Source organism: Emys orbicularis, chromosome 14 (assembly GCF_028017835.1).
Source record: "Emys orbicularis isolate rEmyOrb1 chromosome 14, rEmyOrb1.hap1, whole genome shotgun sequence".
Classification (NCBI taxonomy): Eukaryota; Metazoa; Chordata; order Testudines; family Emydidae; genus Emys; species Emys orbicularis.
Genome location: NC_088696.1, coordinates 25699297 through 25724044, shown reverse-complemented (window position 1 = coordinate 25724044; position 24748 = coordinate 25699297). Strand labels below are relative to the sequence as shown.

General features: G+C 40.5%; 1 protein-coding gene across 1 annotated transcript in view; it reads right to left on the bottom strand.

The window, feature by feature from the left end:
* Nucleotides 1-1385: 1385 nt before the first annotated feature.
* PHKB (phosphorylase kinase regulatory subunit beta) overlaps nucleotides 1386-24748 on the bottom strand; it is a 210278-nt gene continuing 186915 nt past the window's right edge. Inside the window, exons 27-31 of the mRNA XM_065416341.1 lie at nucleotides 12496-12630; nucleotides 6549-6678; nucleotides 6016-6123; nucleotides 4650-4790; nucleotides 1386-2463 (exon numbers count right to left, since the gene is read on the bottom strand). Of these exons, the coding sequence (XP_065272413.1) occupies nucleotides 2326-2463; nucleotides 4650-4790; nucleotides 6016-6123; nucleotides 6549-6678; nucleotides 12496-12630 (652 nt within the window). The 3' untranslated portion in view covers nucleotides 1386-2325. The remainder of the gene's footprint in view (nucleotides 2464-4649; nucleotides 4791-6015; nucleotides 6124-6548; nucleotides 6679-12495; nucleotides 12631-24748) is intronic.

Sequence of the window (24748 nt, the reverse complement as noted above, 5' to 3'; positions counted from 1 at the left end):
CAGGTCAACACCACTCCAGTTGCCTCTTACCACTGTATGGCCTGATTCAGAAAGCCTGTTCCTTCTTCGCCCTTAGCTAACTAAGAGAGTTGCTCTTCATGTTTGTAGATAGTTTGTAGTTTATAGAGTTAGTTAACTTATCTTGAATAGCATAGATTAGTGTAGTATATAACTTGCCTGGTCGCGGGACTCAACCCCTCAGCACCTGGGGACTATGCCCAGCATCCTGGGCTTCAAGATCTGTGTCTCCTGTCCTTTTCCTTTCTCCATCAGCGATGAGCATTAACGGTGCCTCTATTGTTTGGGTGAGGCTCACATCTCGGGCAAAGTGCACTATTTAACTCCTTCCTGCCCAGAACCAGAGAGGTCTGTGAGCTTTGCCTCTCCAGGTACCTGATGGAAGAGGCAATGAGGCCCCAAGTGCATTTGGATCCTGGCCAGGGGGACCCCCCTGTGCAGCAGCTGCTGCTCACCTTAAGTGCCCCTCCAAGCACCCCACATGGTGTGGAGCCACCACAACTAAGGACAAACCCCATCATGAGAGCAAGAGACATTCTCACAGGCACAAGAGCAGGTCCCCACAGCGAACTGCTCATAAGCACAGTGTTTCCTCCCTGAGCCGCGCCTGGTCGGGTGAGCTGTTGCATGCAGATCTTGTGGGACCAGCGACAAAGACCTCCTGGCTGGAGGGTAAAGCCAAAAAGATGTGGGATCCATTGGTACCGCCGGTGATCCTGATACGGAGACAGTCAGACCGTCCAGCTGCGAGCATGACCCCAACTTCTCCAACAGTGCCGTCTCACCACCAGGCAGATCGGCGAACTCCAACTACTTTACCTAGTAAAGTACTTTACCTCCGGAGTGACTATGGGTACTCCACAGACTGCTGGATGCACAGAGACCTTCCTTACAACAGAGGAGGTGATTCTGCCATACCCGTAGTCTCCACTTCTCTTGGGCCTAACCCTGCTTCATGGCATTCCCATACCAGAGGATGAACCCCTGCTGCTGCTGCAGGAAATGCCCCTCTTGATTGAAAAGAAATCAATTTATTGTAACACATTCTTGTAGTGGACCACCATTTATTAGATTACCAACGCTATACACAAATCTCAATCAGTTGAACATATTTTATTCTGTCACAACATCTGTTTTGATGATATATGCTCAAAAGGGCCTCATCCAATATCCATAAAAGCCAATGGGAGTCCTTCCCACGAGATCTGGATCAGACTCAAAGGGGATTGATAGAAAATGCAAGCTCTTATAAAGGAACGTGGAAACTACCTTCTTCAAAATAATTCAAGCTTTGTTATTTAGAATCTGTAGATTCTATATTAATCTTCAAGCATAGGAGACAAATAAACCATCAATACAGGAAAGAACTTGTCAAATGCTTATATTTAATGAACGTCTCTCTTCAGTCATCTTCCTAACATTAATTTCAATTAAATACATTTTTAAAAATTTTCATCCCATATTATCTAATGTATCCAGTGTTAATTTATAAATCTCATACAAACTTTTGAACATGTGGCTAGCTGCAATGACATTTATTTAAAATATAAAAAGCAATTCTACATATTTTGTATTCATTTTCTGGCAGTCTTCAATCTGTGTAATCACGTTATAACTAAGCCATTAAAACCCTAAACAATTCTCATACGATTATAACCAATTAAATTGAATTGTAAAGAAAATATTTTGTGCAGAATATTGTTTTTATTTTATCTACACTTTGACTAAGGTGACCAAATACAAAACCACTCTAGCTTTTACGTTAAGTGTCAATCCATTTTGTGTGCTAACCATTAGTTCAAATGTATTCTCTGTTTTTTAAAAATTCTGGCTGTATTTCACTCAGCATTTACAGTAAACATTTTGTAATGAATTACAGTACAAATGGAAGAAAGATGTAATAAATCTTGCATAAACTGTTAGTTCAAAATTACACAAATAACTAAGTGTATCATTTGTTTTTAAACAGTTACATAACCAAAAATACAGGCCCAGCCAACTTTATTTAAATATTATTGGGCTCATTTAATATGAACTGTATGTCATGCTTCATGCATAATTTTCAGTCAGCACACTATTTTGACATTTAGGTGAAGATTGCTGATTGCTGTTGAGATTTTTTTCTTGATTAAATACATTTATTTTTACTGCCAAATAATCAGTTGTGGCATTTACTACCCTAAGCAATTCTGCTGATCACAGTGAAGATTTATAGTACTGCCCATGACTACTCTTCAAAATAGGAATTAAACATTACATGCAAAACTACACTAAATAAGCAATGGTTCCTATATTTCTTTCTGAACTTTAGCTAATGGTACAGGGATCATCACTGCATGGCTTCACTTCCCCTTCCAACAATAAATTCATCACAGCTTTAGTCAAGTAGCTGCATGTTCCTCTTTTTCCCATTGGGGGAGTGTTGTAAAATGAAGTCATGTCATCCTATAAAAAGAAAAAAAACAAAAAAGTGTATTTTTCTATCCAAGTGTTGATTGATAAGAATCAAGATTAACCATTGGTACAGAGTAAATTAATTGAAACCATTTTATAGGTGAAAAGTGCAATTCTCATTGTTGACATTGTCAGTCTTTTTGTATAACACACTCATTGTTCAATGAGTTGTCAAACAGGAATGTTAAAATCTAAAGGTATAATATATACGTGTTCAATTGCTTAAAGACTTTCTTAGAAATCTTAGAGTGCGCCTACTGTATTTGGGCATAGTTTTGTGAAAGAACATATTACATATTCTGGTCACATAATTTCCCTCTTAATTTCCTAATGACAGGTCAGTTTCTTCACATTGTTTGCAAAACATATTAGTTAGGTAATCTCTCTTCAAACATTATGGTGGGGCTGGTTTCAACTCCATGACTAAGGTTGTATTTAAAAATGCAGCTAAAGTATGGGACTTATTCCATTAACCTTATAAGAAAAAACAAATATTTTCTTCCTAGACTCACATCACATAAAAGAGTCCAGGTATTTTAAAAGCTCAGTTAGGGATGATATGAAAAATTTGACTTCTTACTTATACTTAGGCCATGTTTACACTACAAAGACTATAGCAGCATAGCTACAGCGCAGTAGCTACACCTGCATCATCCCTTAGTGTAGACGCAGCCTTCAGCGACAGAAGGGGTCTTTCCATCATTCTAGGAACACTAGCACCCGGAATGATGGCAGCTAGGTCGACAGAAGCCTTCTTCTGTTGACCTGGCTATGTCTACACTGGAGGTTAAGTCAGTGTAACTATGGCACTCAAGGGTATGGATTTTTACCCCTGATCTTTCTTGCTATGTCAACCTCAATTTTCAAAGTAAGCCAGCCCTTATTTGTGAGGATATTGTCTGATATTATACATGAAAGAAGAAGTGATTTTTAAAGGTCTTGATTTAGTAAGGTAGTTAGGAATATTATAATTACCTTGCTGAATCAGGGCCAGAGTTTGTGAAAAAACCCAAACTAAGGATTTCTTGTATTTTTAGTTTATGTTTGGGGAATGAATGCAAGGCACCTTAACTCCATGTGAAGCTTTCTGTGCTGGAAGAATTATTAATAGGGAAGTATTAACAGGGAAGTACTAAGTAGTAGAGCTGGTCAGGAATTTTTTGACAGAAGGATTTCTCATTGGGAAATGCTGATTCATCTACACTGGAACTTTTTTACTTAAACATATTTCTGGTCTGAGAGAGACACCCACCCCAGCCTAGCTAACAGCCTCGTGGCTAGGGCCCTCACTCAGGCTGTGGGAGGTGGACAGACTTGAACCTGGGTCTCCCACATCCTGAGTGAATGGCCTAGCTACTGGGCTATTAGCTAGGCTGGAGTGGGTGTCTCATGTTTTTTTCATGAAAGTTTCCAAAAGATCTTAGGTTGGTCCTGCTGTGGAACATGAACATTTCTGAAATGTTGGAAATTTTCATGGGTGGAGAAACAGTTTCCCATCTGGGTCTACTAAGTAATGCATTCTGGCTTCAAACCACTAATTTATTTTATGTTAATGACAATGGGTAAACACTTTAGATGCAAAACTGAGTTTGTGTTACCACCAAAATGTTCTTGTTGAGGTCAGCTGAAGTTACTGGGTACTCAGCACTTCTGGATATCTGGGCACTTATTTAGGTGCCTCAGATTGGATTTAGGATCCTAATTTCAGACTGTTTTTAAATATCATATCCTGCATCTATTTAGATACCACCACCGCTTACCTTCTTGCTCCCCTATCAAAGAGGAAACATTTCATTTTAAGACACCAACTTTTTCTAAGCATATTCAGGTTATTCCAGCTTTACCTAAACAATCATTCTAACATTCAGTGAGGTAGGACACACTTTCTTTCAAGCACCTTTGTGGGCTGGTTGTCTAGCCCTCAAGGACTTTGAGTTCAAAGAGATTTAAGATGTCCGTCTCTGTTGCTATGAAGACACTTTTACAGGCACTACAAGATCCATCCATAAACCTGTCATATTACATAGTACTTAAATAGAATTAAATTTCATGGATTCCATTTGGGAGTTCTGTATGTCTGTTTTATTTTCAACCTCACACATTTACAATTTGTTACCAAATTTTGTCTTTGATTGAGAAGAACTGTAAATTTTACATGAAGTGAATATTTTACTCACTTGTTTTTCAACTCCCTTTAGCCTGGTCTCATCTTTCTGGAAATAATGAAATGCTTCTTTCACCAGTTTGTCCAAATCCACTTTATCCTGAAACTCTAACTCAGGGTTTCTCTCCAAAATAACAGATACAACCATTAACAACTAGAATAGGGAAAAAAACAAACAAACAAACATCTTCATTATGGCAGTGTAAACAGGTAATTTTTGAATTTCTATATATTGAAAAAGCAGAATTTTATGTAAAATATAAGTTTGAAATCGATGAAGTAGGTAGAACAGTCAAAAGATCATTACAGTAATCTGAACAAATAACCAACACTAGGGAATAAACAAAGGCTTAGCTGTAGGCAAGGGCAAGCATTTGTAAATATGAGTCACATTAAACAACTACAATCTAGATGTACTACCAATGGAATCTATATAAACAACAAACAACAAATTTAAGTCCAAGGATACTGAATTCCTTGCAGCTGGAACAGCATTTAAAATGGGAATAACTGACTTGCATGACTGGCTTGCAGGCCTTAAGAGTGTGACTAGCAATTGGTGGTGGATTGCATATTGATCACTTGTGTCCTTGGGGACTCTAGGCCATATCTTTCAGCTGCAGGTTGAGATGTTGTACTCAACATACCAGTAGTTGTTGGGCATGATCAAATAATAGTTTGGAACTCCTAAGTGCCAGGGAATATCCAGGGACAGATTCATAGTCGCAGGCAAAAAATACTAGGCAGCTATTGAAGGGAAAACTGCCCCCTAGTTTGCTCAGACAGCCCAGGGCCTGGTTCTAGGGGGAAAGGTGCATAACAGGATGGCAGGACTCTATTGCCTCACTTTGTTTTGTTAGCATGTGTTGTAGCACTGGAGAGAGCTGGTGGTTAAATACTGTTGATTCAGTGGGGCAAGTGTGGCTCTTTGGATTGCCCAACAGAGATGGGAGGGAGGAGTTGTCATTTGGCAGGTGGAACTGGTGTTTAGAACAGTTGGGCTTTGAAGAAAGGATCCCATGGCTTAAGCTGGGGGCGGCATACAGTGCTATTTTGGAATTATCTTTTTGTTTGAAAGTCTGGCCCAGTATTATTAACTCTATGGCTACTGTTTGCTTTGTTTGGTGCAGTCTGGGGATCCCAACATCCTGAAATGCGTTATCCAAATACATTAATGTGAAACTGCTTAATATAAAATACAAAAATCTATGGAGACAGTGTCCTAAAAACTGCCATAGTAGTTTGGATCTGCAAGTGCTTATCTGTGATTTTAAACCACTCCTGTTAATTCAATTCTCTATGGGGTTCAGTTACTCTTTCTCAAAATTGTTACAAACAAGTCATGTATAGAAAACTTCTCTTAATCATATGGTACTGACCTCTACAATAATCTGTCTGTATTCAGGCTGGTCAATATTTTGCAACATGTCTTCAACCAGAAGGGAAAAATTCATCTCGTACATAGTCATATCAGATAGTGTTGGTTGCTGAAAAAGAAATAATACAAATAATAAAACGCTGCATGTATTTTAACCATTTGATTTCAATAAAAAAAAATTTCTAATAGAACTGGTTGGATTATTTGTTGTGGATTATTTATCCAACATTAACAATCTGGGTTCCACTGGATTAAAGGAGACGCAAATTTCTAGTCAACGATAACAGCATTCTGTTAGGAGTCTTGTCTGAGATTTTTTTTCCCCTTCAGAATATTAAAATATTTTCACTGCAGTTACAAGCAAATAGTAAACTCAAAGCTTCTTCCAGCACCATATGTCCAATATGTTATTTTACACCTGGAATCCTTTGTTATCTGTAGCACATATTCCATGAAAAGAGAAGAAAAATACAATGGCAATGCATTCAGTAGTTTAAAAACCAATGTGCAACTCTCTCAATATTTTCTTTTTACCTGTGGTAAATATTTTTCTGCTACTATTACACCATTGGGGGTTCTCTCCAAGATTTGCCACACCCTGTCATAGAAACCATGGGGAGTTCGATTCAGAGAACCATCTATTTGACGTCTGTTAAGCCAACATCTGTGGACAAAACAAAATGACTGAAGGGCTTGAAAAACCAATCTGTTTCGGATTCAAAACAAAGCTTTCTTTGTGGATTAATTAAGCCATTAGGGGGTAAGCAACAACAGTAAATATCCATCAATGATGCACACACAGTATATGTTGCATTTCCTGATAAATATTTCATATGGAAATAAAAATAGAACCTAAAGAAAACAAAAGCAAGATGATTTAGAAGCTGGAGTGTTATACTTAAATGTGGGATGGTGTCTTATTAACTGGTCTAAAAAATTTAACACTTAAATTGATTTAACCTAGAACACAGGACAGGACATAGGCCAAATTAAACTCTGCTGTAACTCCACCAAAGTCAATGGAGTTACTAGGCACTAGGGAAGAATTTGACAGAACATCTATAATACATAAGAAAACATATATATGTTTAGGGAAAGCAAATTTGCCATTTAATTTACCTGAGATATAATTTGTCAGGCACATGTGTATGGCACCAAAATGTTTATACCTTGCATAAAGAAGAAACCATGATCCATGCTAGTACTACTACAGTATAAATATTTCCTTTATTATCCCCTCTACTGTATGTAATACACCTCTACCCCGATATAACGCGACCCGATATAACATGAATTCGGATATAATGTGGTAAAGCAGCGCTCCGGGGGGGGCGGGGCTGCACACTCCGTCAGATCAAAGCAAGTTCAATATAACGCGGTTTCACCTATAACATGGTAAGATTTTTTGGCTCCTGAGGACAGCGTTATATAGGGGTAGAGGTGTACAATTTACGGTGCTAGTACAGCTTCCATATTAAAATCCTGCAATTCCAAATAACAGTGCAAAAAATGTACTAAGTTGAAGAGACATTTTTGCATGTTGTAATTTAAATAAAAAAAATAAATTGAAGTTGGTAAACTGAAATTTTGTTGGTGCTTCATCCCAAATGTTCAGTGCTTTACAGCATTTGTTATTTTAAAGAAATTAAGAAACCTACATTTATGAAGTTGATTCTATTGTTAATTTAATAAAAAGGGTTTAGTAGACTAATGTAGTACAGTATTGCCAACCACGAGCATTGAAAAATCATGAGTCAGATCCCTCAAAATTATGAGATCAGCTTAATCATGAGATTTTAAAGGATAATAAATTTTGGATTGTTTGTCGTCCAGTTTTTGAGCTTTTAGTGGATGCAAACTTTTCTTTGCAATTATAAAGGACTACAAACGTACGTTTTTTAAGAAGAAAGGTGAGATTCTTGCAAAGAAACATGACCCCCAGAGCTGGGGCTTTAAAAAAGACAAATATTGCAAGACTAGCAACAAGACTGTGAGAACTGGTAATAATGGTAATGGTTGTAATGAGTAAATTCAGTCTACAAAATTACAGTCTATGGTAGCAATATTTCATAGTTAGTTTATAATACTTTTATTTAACTGAAAAAAAAATTCTTTCCTAGCAGCAGTATAGTCCTCAGAGGTCTTCTCTTTGAAGGAGAAAATCTTTTCCCATGCAGCAGGAGTTTGTACAAGCTCTCTGTACTGAACTGAAAAAGCTTTTCTGAGAAACCAAACTAAGTTCTTAGGGTAAGTGCTGTTTTCCTCAGTTATTTTAATATTACTAAAAAGGAGTGCAGAAGAAAATGAATTGTGGACCAGGTGCCTCATTTCATACTTCATCTCTCAGCTCAAAAATATAGCTGTTTTATTAAAAATTAACAAGTCTTTTTTAGGAGAGCACTACGTCTAACCTGTATGCATGTGCCAGACATTGGCGGCAGAGAAGTCAGAAAACTAAATGTTATGAATTATTTACCACACCAATTTGTGTAGGTAACCTAAATTTTAATTAGTGCTGTGTTTAATAGTTTTCTATAATTGAATGAGCTGGTCCCATTAGGCTGTTAGAAAATTTATTACAACCTTAAACTCCTCATTTAAGATACACTCCCACCGTATAACATTTTGAGTGTTTGAACAGAGTAACAGAATAACCACCAGTTTCGGTTACCTTTACTCTCTGTGAAGAACGAAAGAGATATCTGTATTATTATTATGAATATTATATATACTGTTTATTAGATTACTAATCTAACTAATCTAATTACTAATCTGTTTATTAGATTACTATGATGCTGGTAGCTATCTGGGATCAAAGAGTTTATTTAATTCTTGTTGGTTATACATATCTGCAGGAAGGCAGGCAATGGCTTTAGAGATAATCGTAGTCACGAGAACTTAAGGGAACAAGCCCTGTGAAGTCTCCCTCCAGCCATGCTGGAGCTTCAGGTGGAAGTCGGGAACAAAAGACTTTTTGAACTGTTAAAATGCCTCAGCTCTGAGTTAAGCGTGGCAGACGGACAGGTCTGGAGGGAAGCAGATAGTGTTCCGTTCCCAGGTGTTGGAATGACTTGGGTAAACTAGGCCTACCTAAATTGTTAGGTAAGACAATATGCATGTAGGCCTTTTGTTGTTTTAATCCTTTGCTCTCTGATTTTTATATTCCTATGGGTAAATAAATAATACTTTTTTTCAAGAAGGTGTCTGGAGTTGCTGCACTGTCATACTCCCAAAAGAGAGTTTCTGGCAGGTGCCAAACACAGGTAGGCCTGCTAAGAAAACATGGCTAGTGACACAAAATGGGAATTTTCTGCAATATTTGTATGAATCCTATGTGCGCCTCAGTTCCTCTCTGTACTTTGCAGTACTACCCAGTGGGGGAGGAGGGAGAAAGAGTTAAGTCTGCTGTTGGGGCAGCACAGGTGACATCAGGTGGGGTGTCGCCTTGCTGTCTGGGCTACAACGAATGAGTCATTAAGGAACTGGCTGAAACTGACCCAGATCAACAGAGGTTCCAGAAGCATAATGGAAGCTCCAGTGACTGAATGATCAATGCTTTGGATAGGTGGGGTGGTGAACTCAGCATGTCCCTGTCTGAAGACAAAGGACAGAGAGGTGACAGTCAGGGGATAAACAATGGGCTTCTGGAGGAGGCTGCCTGCTCTCACATGGGACTGTCAAAGGAGTCAGAAAGAGACAGAGACTGAGTCCATTACAGCTTGGCTGGTGGATTGCTCTGGCTTGGCCAGATGGACAAGGTAGATGGATTATGTATTATTAGTTTTGATTATGTTTGCCTCCTCTCCAGCCAATCTACAAAACTGGATTGGACCAGGGCAGGAAAAGGCCCATGAACATAGAAGAGCAAAGGACTGTGGGTAGGATTAAAAGAGTCCTTCTCTCAAGGGAAACATGGTAGTTGTTTGGGGGAGCCAGAATGACACACAACACTTTGCTGGGGATGTCTGAAGAAGTCAGGTCTGCCGAGGTTACCATCAGGGAATGATACGACAGGTATGCATGTAGACTGTTTGTTGTTTTAAAATCCTTCTTCTTCAAGTGCTTTTTAACTACTGCTAAAATAAATAATACTTTTGTTTTTGGAAGGCTGTCTGAATCAATGTACACAGTGACAGGAACAGCCTTCTCGATCCCTGTATACACCACTCATCACAGACTCCCGAAGAGAGAACATGCAGGATAAGAATGGTACATACACAAGATACTAGACCAGGCCCCGGGCTACAAGAGTAGCAGAATTGTGAAACTCCGGCAAGACATCAGGCCTAGTACCTGAGGGGGTGCACTCAAGGGGGCACAGATATGGCTAACTCTGTGACATACTGGTGGCCGTGTGTGTGGGATCACGCCAATAGTGAATCTCCAATAAGTAACAACAGCACTAAAAACAAGTATTGTAGAGGAAAAACCAAGAGAAAAATTGTCCTATATTTTTTTCAGGGGGGGGGGGGGGAGGGAGAGAAGAAGAAAAAATGAATTGTGAATTGCTCAGGAAAGATGAGCTGGAAGAGTTGTGCAGCGAAAGAAAGCTAAATTCTAAAGAGCTGAAAAAGACACAGCTGGTTGGCCTGCTGTACACAGATGACCAGAAAAGGAATTGTCGCTCAGAACTGGATGAGGACTTGAGGAGAACACTCAGTTCCACTGGTAGTCCAGCAGAGGTCAAGGGAGACAAAGGCCAGAATTGACCAGCAGGACTGGGATCCCAGAGGGAGGTGTAGAGGATGATGTACACAGTGACTGAAGAAACAACCAGATGCCATTAAGAGTTCCCTGAATCAGCAGAGTCTAGAGGAGGAAAAGCTGCATCTGGAAGAAAAGAAACTGGAGCTGGTGCAGTGCCAGCATGAGTAGAAACAGAACCATCACGAGCAGGATGCGAGAGAGAAGATATGAATTGGACCTGGAGCTACTGCACAGTCAGTATATATCAATTTGGTAAGTTGGGACAGACACGAACACCAGCCTTAGGAGGCAGCGTAGATTTAAAATGGTTACCTTGCTACAGGTATGGAAATGACATGGATGTATTTTATATGCTTTGGAGGTGAACTGTGAATTGAATGTATGGTATCTATCTCCTTTACTGACAGGGAACACTGGCCCAGAAGGACTACAGAAATTATGAGCCATGTAAGTAAGTCTTACTGCAAAAATTTAAACTAGCACACAGCCTGTAAGAGGAAATTTCTGACCTCAGTCTCCCACATCAATTTGTGATCAGCATGGAGATAATGCCCTCAGCTTCTATCCTGCTCATTTGTGATGCACCAACTAAAAATGCTCTCTCTGGCAGCCAATAAAAACTAGGCTACAGCCTTGAAGGAGATGGTACGTCAGACAATGTGGCTGGGCTTGAGGATGCTGAGGAGACAGGGGATTTAAACAAGGAATAATTACAGCTCAGAAGGAGGAGGTCAACGAGCAGCAGATAAACCTTGCTCTGACTGGTGAAAACTCCTTAAGTAACTAGTCTTGGGATGTTGTTTGGTTCCTAGTGTCAGGCTAGGTAAGGAAAATCCTACACATCAGACGTCTACAGTATCAAATATTACTTTATTGTAAAGTTTCACACAAGGATTATGGGGCAATAGAACAGGTTTTTAGACGTACAAGAAAATCAGAAAAATCGAAGACAGCTAAAAGAACAAACAAATCAATGTGTGTCTTCACTACCTCTGTATACATAATTAAGGCTATGTTTTAGTCACGGGTATTTTTAGTCATATATCCCTGACTAAACCTTGGGAGCAGATTTGTGCGGGGGGGGGGGGGGGGAAGCAGCCCAGGACCCCCGCTGGTGTTGCGGGGAGGAAATGGTGGGCGGCGGTACGCAGCCCTGGACCACCGCTGGTGCTGGGGGTTGGTGAGGCTGGCAGGCTCCCTACCCGGCTCCCCAGAAGCAGCGACATGTCCCTCCCTCAGCTCCTAGCTCCGCGTGCTGCCCCCGCCCCAAGCGCCGGCTCCGCAGCTCCCATTGGCTGGGAACCGCAACCAATGAGAGATGAGGGGACAGTGCCTTTGGGCAGAGGCAGCGCACAGAGCTAGGAGCTGATGGAGGGACATGTTGCCGCTTCCGGGGAGCCCCCCGAGGTAAGCGCCTCCCAGAGCCCTCACCCCCTCCCAGACGCACCCAAACTCCTGCTGCTGCTCCTGGGGAATGGGGGGCAGTGACCCAAGACTGCCCCAGCAGCAGCTGGTGCAGCTGGTCCAGGGGCTGCCCGAGCTGCTCAGGCGGCCCCTGGGCCAGCTGCCACGGAGGTCCCAGAAAGTCATGGAATCCCTGAATTCCATGACCTCCGTGACAAACTCACAGCATTATACATAATGTATGACTGAAACTTTATTAATTGCAGACACCAGTGATTTAAGATGCATACAGATTATTTCAGAAACACAAAGATTATGCAATTGATCTATTATGAATAGCAGCATGAGATACAAACTCAGATCTCATTACCTCCCTTGCTGCTGTGGCTGAAGAATATCCAACAGAAGCTGCTTCACTTCACTAGGCGACAGCTGGTATAAATCCATGGGTGGCATATCCCCGGCACGGATTTTTAGTTCATACTTCATAGCATGAATAATCCATCTGAAATATAAGGAGGAAAATATTTATTTATAGGACATTACATATACACGTACCCTTCAAAATGTATGAAACAGAACTTTTTAATAACATAGTTCTCCTCTACCTAGACAGACAGCTGGAGAAAAAAATCATGTGGTTCCTTTTGAGTTTAACTATATGTGTTTATATACGGTTCTGAATTACAGAACGCATACTTTTTACTAGACGACAAGAAAAGTGCAATTTCCTAAAACAAAATGGTCTGATGCAATACCCCTACAGAACCCAGAAAGATCCTTTTTATGTAATTTGGGCTGCCAAGAGATGCATCAATAACTTGGTCAACAAGATGCTATTATACCAATTTTACTTTGTGATGGAGTTTGTTCAGATTCCCACAGTGCATTTTACATGTCTGATGCAAACTTAAAGTAGTACTATATAAACAGTTTTAGGAGATGGGTTGTAAAATAATATTGATGTATATGTGCCATTTACATGGAAGATATGCTTGCCCCATGAATTTCCACTTATATCACTGACCTTCACTGAAAAAATCGTTACCTGTCCTCTCATATTAAAAAAGTCAATTAATATTTAAAATTATTTGCTGTTGTGATTAAAATAATTATGGAATCAATAATATTTTTCTGTTCAACATTCAGTCTTAGGTAAGCAGAACTTGCAAACCATTAGAAAGGAGATGGAAAATGGTTTCTTTTACATCTTACAGAAACAATTAAGTCCTACAGTCTTCAACTGAATAATGAGTATGAAAAGACAATGTATTGCTAGGTCAATTTGGGAAGCAGGATTACTCAGCTACCCTGTTTTCTTACTAAGCATAGCTCCTTCAGCACACAAGGGTATTTGCTGTCAGAAGTTAAAAGAAATTTGACTAAGTCTGGCCTTCTAGGGCAGGCATCCCATAACATTACACTCAATAAAAGTGGTTCTAGGGCTTAGAGTCTCTGTTCAGTTACCATAGTGAAGGAATAAAGAGAGGATGAAATACACAAGTCTATTTATAGCAAGTATTTCTTAGGGATTCACCTTTCATCATTGTATTAAACTTTCATACATATTACTTTGTTTAGAATACAACATATCCTCAAAAGAAATTATTTAACAGTACCCAATCTATTTATATAAACACATTCACAAGTCTTAAAACTTTGTAATTTCACAGATAAGAGTATCTAGTATTTCTGTGATGCCAGCAAGACTCCTACACCTGGACATATATTCTACATTGCTTTGCAGAGTAGAGCCTGATTAGGAGTCAAGAAATGGTGCAGAACAGAGAGAAAAAAAAAATCAACAGGCAATGTAGGAATAACAGGCTATCCAGTCTTTTCTTGGAAGAGAATTCACAGTGGTAAAGGAGAACAAATTGACAAGAGATTAAAAAGTTATATCTGGAAACCTAGAACTAGCCCACTTTGTTCAGATATAACTAGATTATAACCTCCTAACTCTCACCGATCAGCAGTTAATCACACAGGTGGTCCCACTGGTTTCAACTATGATTACTCATATCTATTTATTTAAAGGAAAGACAGGGTAGCACATGATATTTGGTATTGAACACGCTATTTAAGGTGTGCCTGCAATCCCTAATTATTTTGAATATTCTCCTCCTCCATAAAAAAAGGGAAGGCTGGTGTCCATAGTCTCGAAAAAGGGAAAATGGAAGAGTTGGTGTTTAAAATGTACTGTATTCATGGGTACAGCTGAAAAAAGTGACAGTTTTACCACACAGTCATTGCTATCAATATTAGCTGCCTTTTAGAAGAACTTGTATGCATTGTTGGTCTCATCAGATTAGAGAGACAAGATGGCTGAGGTAATATCTTTTACTGGACCAACCTCTGCTTGTGAGACAGACAAGCTTACACTGAGCTCTTCCTCAGGTCTGGACAAGATCTCTGTGTAAGCTTGAAAGCATGTCTCTCTCACTAGCAGACGTTGATCCAGTAAAAGATATTGCCTTGCCCAGCTTCTCTCTCTTTTAGAAGAACTGTCATAAAAAGCATAAAATGTTAAAAGCAAATTATATTTGGATTGTTTAATGGAATATTAAAACTGCTTATAAAAACTGGCATGTTTCCATTACAAGACAGCATCATTTAGAATGAAATTATCTGCTCACTGGAACTCATCTGGACTGAGTCACCTGACTTCTACTTTACAGACTGAACAAAAAATAAGAGCTTGTGCGTACTGTTTAGTTAGCCTCAACTTAATTTACATCTGACATCTTTCAGATATGTTCTTGAAAAGGCATTGCTGGCCCTGTATTCAGGTATGTAACTACACCTTTACCTTGATATAACGCTGTCCTCGGGAACTAAAAAAATCTTACCGCGTTATAGGTGAAACCACGTTATATCAAACTTGCTTTGATCCACCGGAGTGCGCAGCCCTCCCCCCAGAGCACTGCTTTACCACCTTATATCCAAATTCATGTTATATCGGGTCGCGTTATATCGGGGTAGAGGTGTAATTAGTAAAATGGCACTTTTACACCATCAGTAGAGCATCACAATGTATTTTGATACATCACTGTTTATTGTTCAAACCTTTTTGAAATTAACTTATTTTTTAAAAAATCATTATATAATGTGGTACTCAGATTTTATTAAATTTGGATGACTAACACTTTTTCTTTCTCTATAGGAAACTAAATGTCAAGACTACACTGAAACTCTGAAGCTATGTTTGGGTCTGGCATAAATGAAATGCCTGAAATTCCTGTGTCATGCATATACCATTTTAATTTAAAAGTGTTTTCTATGAAAGGTTAAAAACTTGAACAATGCCATTCAGAATACAATATACAAGACTTACATATAAAGTAACAAAAGAGCAACCTCCTTCAACCAGTTCTGATATCCATACCTACATACATAAACAGGACAATATATAAAACAAGTATCCAAGATTTAGCACTTTAGTGGAATGTCTCTCTCTCTCTCTCTAAAAAAAAAAAAAAAAAAGGTTTTCTCTCTACTAGGTGCAAGGTTTCATTACAGAGAAATTTAAGTTATAGTTACTAAAAATATAAAAGACAGATACAAGATTTATAACCTAACAATTAAGTCTGATTTTTCATATGCTTATAAATTCAGTCAGGCTGAGACAGATGTTGTTTATTTCAGCCAATAATCAAATGTGAAGCAAAAAGACATACTTTTAATGGTGCCCACCTTTTGATATGTAGCTCTGATGCTCCATTTGTGTATGTCTTTATATTGTTTTATTTAAGAGGAATGCTAATAATAATTCAAAGAGAAATATTGTTTTAGTTCTCTCAGGGAATTGGAAAGGAAACTACTTATAATTTCCCAATTCTCTGGCTGGTTCTGTGCCAGCAATAAGCTGCTGTACACTCTACTGTCTGACAATTATTCCCAAGGGATCACTTGCTAACTTGTGACTGATAAATGTGCAGGGCATCCTGATCAGGCCCATTCCCCACACCAGTCATAAGCCTTATGCTGGGCCTGAAGGAGGGAGTAGTATAGGAGCTACTCATATGCCTGCTGGGGACCCTCCTACATGGGGGGAACACTAGTTTGGAAATTGCAGCTGTTTTCCACTCCCCTTTGCACCCCCAGAGTAGTGCAAAAGAAGTAGAACAAGACTGAAAATCTATACATAATGCCTACTCATACATTGGGCAAAGATGGGTCATAGTACCTGAGCTGCGTGTTACCACCTTCAACAAATGATTAGTAGATGGATATACTGGACTTTAAAAAAAACCCAACTTGCAGTCTCAAACCCCTCCCCCCCACAGTAGTCAAAATCACAAGTTATTAATTCAAATAAACTCAAGACAAATAAACTCATGTTTGCATCTGTTTTAACAGTGATTCCACAGTGCAAATTGAAAAGCTTTGTAGTCTCCATTTAAAACCCTAAATTATTCACACAGTTCCTGTGTATGCGTGTAGACTGAATCACTGTTTACGAAACTTTGAATGCTGAGTCCCCACTTCAGCAAAATGAAACCATTTACACGCCCCAACCCTGCAACTCCACCCCTTGCTGAAAGTCGAGATGTCCTAGTGTATACATCTTCCTTGCCCACTCCCCACAAATAGTTCTTATTGCCCCTCATCCCCCTGCCCCACGTTTGGGAAATGCTGATGTAGATCTTCAAAATAGGATACATCATCTTCTTTCTTACATGCTTTGATGAGCCATGATATAGGCACCTAAGTTAAAGCCCATTCCAATGACAATACACGCCTCAAAGCTATTGTTTCAGACTCTACAAACTCATGCAGATGTCGCTGCATTGCATCAGTTACATTCACTTCATGTTCTGAAAGTTCTCTCTGCAACCATAACTAGAGACTTTTTAAATAAATGAATTCTGAGACTTTTAAAAACAATTGAGAGATATGTCCATGCCTCCACACCGAGGGTAGTCCTTTGGGCATGCCTCATCTTACAGGAAACACTGACTTTAATAATACAAGTGCACTTTCAGATATTTTGTTCAGAATATTAAGTCATTCCTCCTTCACTTTCCTGCCAAGTCCTGAGTAGCACCCTGAAAGCATAGATGTCAGTAAGACTTAAGTCAGAGCCAGGAACATTTTCCTGCTTCCCTTTTGTGCTAGTTATGTCATCAAGTGTGGCAAGGGACTCAAAGTCAGGACGTATGGCAGGATAAGTGATTTTCAACTATAAAAAATATATTGACTTTTAAATGACTAACAAATACATGTCTGTTGGTTACTTAGGATGTTCAACAAAGTTTTTGAATAAAGATTTGAAGCTGATCTTTAAAAATCACCATGCAACCAAGGGTTTGATATTTTGAGTTAATGAGGGAGATGTGCCCCATTTCTCAGTGTGTGGTGAAAGACAGAAACAGGTGTCACCCATATGAAAGGAAGCAGTGTTCTACAAGAGATGTATTATCAATGAAAACATGGTAATTTGAAGGTTTGTGTACTGCACTTGGATAATAATGATTCAGACAGCCATATGATTTGATGATTAATGGATAGTAAGGTAGATTTAGCCATGTAGATAGCTATCATTACCCCAACTCTCATATCAAAAGTCAGAAGCAAACCTGTAGAAATTGCTTTTAGTGGATTATGGGTTCAGAGCATCAATTACATTTATTTTCTTTGCCTGGACAAAGCAATGTCATTGTCCTGTTACTAAAATACAGAATTACCTTTGGAATTGGTTCACTGATACAAAGATGCAGTTTAGGCATCAATAGGAGTTCATTCACTGACAAGGTATTTTCTGTTTGTAATTGCTTATGTGAGGTGTTCTGACAGTATAAAATGTGGAGATGAAAAATGTTTGATAAAATAAACCTTTAGCAGTATCTCCTACTAAAACCTGAGTGACAGAGCTTGGGTAGAAAGCAGGTGATTGGAGGTCTTTACAGTAATGGGTCTGTCAGGAACTTGATCTTTTTCAACATGAAAGCCAGACTACAAATCAATAATGAGAGACCAAATCAAATAATCATCAGACTGGAATACTATTTCTGTGAGAAAGTTAATTTTACTTATTGAAGTGGGTGATAATAGTAAAATAAAATTGAATCTAAAGGATGAAACCTTGGAACAGGGAGGAACACTGACACACTGGGATTGGTTTAAAGAAGATTCTGGGGTGAGTCATGTGAATAAGCAGACACTGCAGAAAGTATGTTTTACAATGGGAAAAACTGTTGCACTTATGAGCGACTCTACCAAATATGAACTGTTAATAAAACCAATATTTTAGTATGACTAAAGATAAGTTGACTTGAAAACACTGCTACTGCCCATGGATACCTTGCAAATTATCCATACACTTGCAGTTACATTCCTTCTGGAATGTCTGCCAAAGAACATCTGGGAGGTCATAGTGGACCACAAGATAAATACGAGTCAACAGTGTAATACTGTTGCAAAACAAGCGAACATCATTCTGGGATGTATTAGCAGGACTGTTATAAGCAAGACATGAGAAGTAATTCTTCCGCTCTACTCCGCTCTGATTAGGCATCAACTGGAGTATTGTGTCCACTTCTAGGCGCCACATTTCAGGAAGGATGTGGACAATTGGAGAGAGTCCAGAGAAGAGCAACAAAAATGATTAAAGGTCTAGAAAACATGACCTCTGAGGGAAGATTGAAAAAATTGGGTTTGTTTAGTCTGGAAAAGAGAAGACTGAGAGGGGACATAACAGTTTTCAAGTATGTGAAAGGTTGTTACAAGGAGGAGGAAGAAAAATTGTTTTTCTTAACCTCTGAGGATAGGACAAAAAGCAATGGGCTTAAATTGCAGCAAGGGAGGTTTAGGTTGGACATTAGGAAAAACTTCCCAACTGTCAGGGTGGTTAAGCACTGGAATAAATTGCCTAGGGAGGTTGTGGAATCTCCATCGTTGGAGATTTTTAAGAGCAGGTTAGACAAACACCTATCAAGAATGGTCTAGATAATTAGTCCTGCTACAAGTGCAGGGGACTGGACTAGATGACCTCTCGAGGTCCCTTCCAGTTCTATGATGTCAGCCAGCAGTGCTTTAAAAGGGAGATAGATGATTATCTAATGCCCTGATGGAGAAACTCTTCCATTTAGTAGGACAGGCAGGTCTGGTGGAGTCATTTCTGCTGCAAGCCAGGTTGTTTTCAACTGCTAGAGAGCAGAATTTGTCAGTGGATGTCAGTCAGCCAGCATCCAGGCTGTGAAATGCAGGGATGTTGGCTTCAGGTATAGATTTGTCCCTCCAATTGTGTGATAACATCTGGTTGTATCAGGAACACAATCGGGGAGCCATGCTGACAGGATCATGAGATTGGAATACCAAAACTGCCTGGGTCTTGCTGGGGCTATTGTTAGGTCTGCATTTTGTCTGATCTTCCCGAGGATTCCTGGTATCAAAGGAATTGACGGGTAGGAATACATGCATCCCAGTGACCATGGAATCAGAAAGATGTCTGACAGAAAACCAAGACTGGCTCCTGCTCCGGAGAAGAAACTTCATCATTTGTTTTTCTGGTCAGATGCAAACAGGTCTAAGCTCGAGTACTCCCATCTGCACAAAAATGGAGTTCCTGCGTGACCATTCATAGTTGTTTCAGTATTAATGACTGTGATGGTCCAATAGGGTATTCTGGGGAAGATGTAGAGCCACTGGCATGATGTGGTGTCTGAGGTACCATTCTCCTAAAGGTGGATCACGTCATGGCACAGCAGCAACAAGTGAGCTCTTCCCTGCTTGTTGATATAGGGTATTCTTGTGGTGTTTGTGAGTACCTGTCCTGTGACAACTCAGAAGTGCTGGGAGGAAAGCTGTGCATGCCAGTTGAATGTTTATGGGAAGGTTCACCACTTGGAGGGACCAGAGGCTCTGGATCCAAAGGTGGCCCAGATGAGCTCCCCATCCTATTATGGATGTGTGTATCACCTTTGTCATACTGGAGAGAAATGAGGAGGATGACACTCCTCTGCAGGTGTGTGGTGGGTCCTTCCACCAGTCTAACCAGGAGAGGATTTCCTGCAAAATTTTGACCGATGTAGCATGTATATAGTGTCTGCTATGTAGATTCACTGATCTCCGCAACTTTTGCATGGAGCAAGGTGAAGTCTGTAAAATGCATCACATAGGTACAGTTTCAGGCAGACTTGGGCCAATGTTCTTGGATGAGACTGAACCTGGTTGATGAGATTTAGAATGGTGAGAAATCTGACATGCGGCAGATACTGCCACTATGAACTCTATGCTCTGAGTAGGGGGTAAGAATGGATTTTGCTCTGAGGCTCAGTGCAGTGAAGAGAATGAGGATTACTCTAATTGAGTCGTTCACTTGCTGAGATGACCAACCTCAGACTAGCCAGTTCAAGTAAGGGCAGATTTGAATTCCTTGCCTTTTCAGATGTGCAGCCACAATTGCTAGACACTTGGTGATGATCCTCTGGGCTGTGGATAGGCTAAAGGGAAGAACTCTGTACTGGTAATGAGACTCCCACAAGAAATAGGTGGTATTTCCTGTGGGCCAAGTGAATTACAATATGAAAGAATGCATCCTATCTTGAGGACCTAGAGTTGGAATTATGGACACCAAAGTCACCATCCTGAACTTTAATCGACAAATGAATTTGCTGAGTTGTCGAAGATATAGGATGGAGTGCCATCCCCCTTTCTTCTTTAGGGCCAGGAAGTAACGGGATTAGAACCACCAGCCCTGGAATTTCATGGGCACATCTTCCACTGCTCCAAGTTGCAGGAGGAAGTCTACTTGTTTCCTGAATAATATCTTGAGAGGGGTCCCCAACGGGGAAAGGAAAGGGGGGGAACTGTAGGAATGGATTTACACTGGAGTACCCCTTGTGCACAATCTCCAAGACCCACTGGTCTGAGGCAGTCCCATTCTCTGCTTCCAAAAACAAAATCAAACAGTTCACAATGGGATTGGAGGGAAAACAGGATTTACTGGTTCTGCAAGGCTGGAGACTACACTGTCAAACCTACGTTCATGAGGTAGATGGAAGATGGGTGTGCAGTGGAGGAGGAAAGGGCAGAGGGTCTCCTCCCCTGGGACCTCTGCCCCTCAATGGCTCAGACAATCTCTGCTGGCTATAATGGTACGAGGACAGTTGCTTCTACCCCAACAGGGGTTAGGGCTTTACTGTCTCCCTCTGGGAGCTAGGGTTTACACACCAAGGAAGCATAAGGTTGCCCTTGAGTCTTCTCATCACTGTTCTTATTAAAGCGGTGGCAGACTCAACACCCCCTTTTTAGGGCCCTTGAAAGAGACTTCGGGAAGGCAGGTGTTAAAATGGTAGACGGGTGAACTAAAAGGAGTGAGCTTTACTATCATGGCTTCCAGTCCCACTATCTCCTGGGACCACATGATTTACCATGACACCCTTGAGAGCCTTCCTTGTCCTGATCCTGAGAGATGTCCTGACCAGACTGAGCCAAACAAAGCAACCCAGATGACATAACCACTTCTGCTGGCTCCAGAAGAGTCCTGAACACCACCTGGAATATGAGACTTGGGTTCCTGATCTCATCCCTTCCTTTATATGCCATTTTCCTTTCCCTACTTTATTTCTTCTCTTTCCTATCACTTTCTCTTTTTGACTTCTCTAGAAAATACAACTGTACATTTTGCAACAATGCTGTAGAGCAATGCCCTAACCAGCAAAATGCTAGTACAAGTTTGCCAGGTCTCGAAGTGGCACACAAGACAATGTACTGGGTCCATGTTTCTTCAGCATGGAGGTTGCAAGTGAGAGTCAGCAGCAGAGACATAAGTAGCATTTTCTATATTTCGTATTTTTTGAGTCCTTTTGTGTGTGTGTGTGTGTCTGTCTTGTTTTGTCTTAAAGGAAGCAGTATCAAATTTTAACAGCAGCAGCCCATTTCAACTTACATTTTCTCTTCTTCCTCCCGCCTTCCCCCCACACAAAAAGGCAGTTCCTTACAAAAACTCTCTACAGCTAAAGGGAATACATGATATTATCTTTACTAACCTTGGCAGAATTATAAAATATTTTTGCATAGAGAATTACTCTTGAACAGTGTCTCCAATATGCAGGCATAAACATGACTTCGCTCAATATTATGAGTACGTTTGTGCCATATCATATTGCTAAAAAAATCTGTAATGGCACAAAGCATCTGAAATGGTCATAGCAGGTTACACTGCAACAGAGCAACCTGTATTCTGACTCCTGTGTGCTTATTGAGGATATTACGGTGTTGATAAATACTGTGAAAAGTGTGACATCCTAAAAGGGTTCAAAATACATTAAAAGCTGTTTTATCTGGCACTTCACCAACCGGAAAGCTCTATAAACCAGCATTTCTGATCTTCATTGACAGTCCGGTTTATAGTCCGGTTGGCGCAAGGCCAGTAGGGACAGTGCGCAAAGCCGCAAACCGCGCCTCCGCCTAGGGGCAGCCAGGGCAGGTCACTGCTTGCGGGAACCCGCCTGAGGTGAGCACCCCTCTAATCCAGCACCCCACCCCCCTCTCATGCCCCAAGCCCCCTCCCATACCCAAACTCCCTCCCAGAGTCCACACCCCGCTCCCCCTCCTGCGCCCCAACTCCTATCCCTGCATCCGAACTCCTTCCCTCTTAGTTAACTAGCATTTTTCACTAACCGGCACCCCCATTCCTCCAACATGCCAGATAAAACAGCTTTTACTGTAATTTTTTTATTGTGTAAATGTACATCTGAAAAGCAGAGTGCATATTCCATCAAATTGCACTGAAAGCATGCAAAGAAAATACACGTAGTGTAAGAAGAGGGGCATAAACGTTTATTCCTTGAGTGAAAAAATAATGCAACACAATTCTAAAATACATTTTAGAAAAAAGTTACTAACCTGTTCTATAACTGTTGTTTTTCGAGATGTACATGTTCATTCCACACTTGGTGTCGGTTCGTCCAGCGCAGTGCCACCGGAAACTTTTTCCCTCAGCAGTACTTGTTGCGCTGCTTGAGGTTCCCCTGATGTCATGAACCACTGCGTGATAGTATAAATGGCAGACCTGTCCCTAGCCCCCATCAGTTCCTTGTTGCTGTAATTCCGATGAAGAGGGGTAGGAAGTTGGGTTGTGGAATAGACATGTGCAACATATCTTGAAGAACAACAGTTACAGAACAAGTTAGTAACTGGTTTTGCTTCTTTGAATGATTGTACACCTGCATTCTACTCCTTCTGATTCATAAGCTGTAAGACAGGAGGCAGGATCAGAGTCTATTTCAATAAAAATTGGAGAATGACTCATCCCACTCTAACATCGTATCTGGAATCTTCATCTGCAGCTTAGTGGGAGGCAAATGTGTGGACTGAGGACCAGGTTGCTGCTCTTCAAATGTCTGCAATTGGAACTTGTGCCAGAAAAGCCACTGAGACTGATTGTGACCTCGTCGAACAAGCTGTGTCTGTGTCAGGTAGAGTGACATTAGCCAAGTCATAGCACATAATTATGCAGGATGTGATCCAAGAAGATTCTCTGGGTAGAGATTGATTGACCTCTTATTGTGTCTTTTGGAGGTTTTCTGAAAGCGACTGGTTCTCTCCAGGTAAAATGCCAAGGGTCTTCTGACGTCCAGGGTATACAAAAACTCTTCCTCGTTGGTTGTATTTGGTTTTGGGTAGAATACAGGCTAAGAAATTGGCTGGTTGATGTGGAAAGAGGAAAGCACCTTTGGGATGAAATTCAGATGAGGATGCAGGTAAACCTTGTCCTTAAAAAATACTGTATATGAAGGACCTGACATTAATGCTCCCAACTCCCCTACTCTTCTGGCCAAAGTAATGGCCACCAAAAATGTCACCTTCATTGACAGATGCAGCAGCAGTCAGGTAGCCAATGGTTCAAATGGGGACCCATAAGTTTTGACAATACTAAGTTTAGATCCCACGGGGAACAGAATCTTGGCACCTTATGGACATGTTATTGGAGAAAATAGAAAAATTGTCCATTTAAGGATGGACGCCAAAATAGCAGCCAGATGTACTTTGATGGAGTTAACTGCCAAATCTTGGTGTTTCAGATATAAGAAGTAGTCCGGAATATGTTGGAACTGAAGAACTGGTTGGTGATACCCCACACTATTGAGACCAGATGGAGAAATGTCTCCATTTAGCAAAGTAAGTAGCTCTTGTAGAAGCCTTTCTACTATTTAGCAGGACCTCTTGAATGTCTTTTGAGCAAGCCTGCTCTCTATTGTCTAGCCATGGACCATCCATGCAATTAAGCAAAGGGATTATAGGCTCAGGTGGAATAGACGACCATGATTCTGGGAGATTAGGACCGAATCTAGTGGAAGTGAAATTGTAGGCTTCACTGAAAGCACCAGAAGAGTGGAGAAACAGTGCTGACGGACCCATGCTGCAGCTATAGGTATGACTCTGGCCTGGTCCTGTCTTATCTTTAGCAATACCCCGTGAATGAGTGGGACTGGTAGAAAAACAAAGGAGCTGCGTGATCATGTCAGTAAAAAGGAATCTGTTATGGAACTTGTGCTGTGACCCTGTAGGGAGCAGAACTGCTGACACATTCTGTTGGACTTCGTCCAATAGGTCCACTTGGAGAAACCCCCACAGCTGGAAGATGTACCTGGCCATTTCTGAGTGAAGAGACCGTT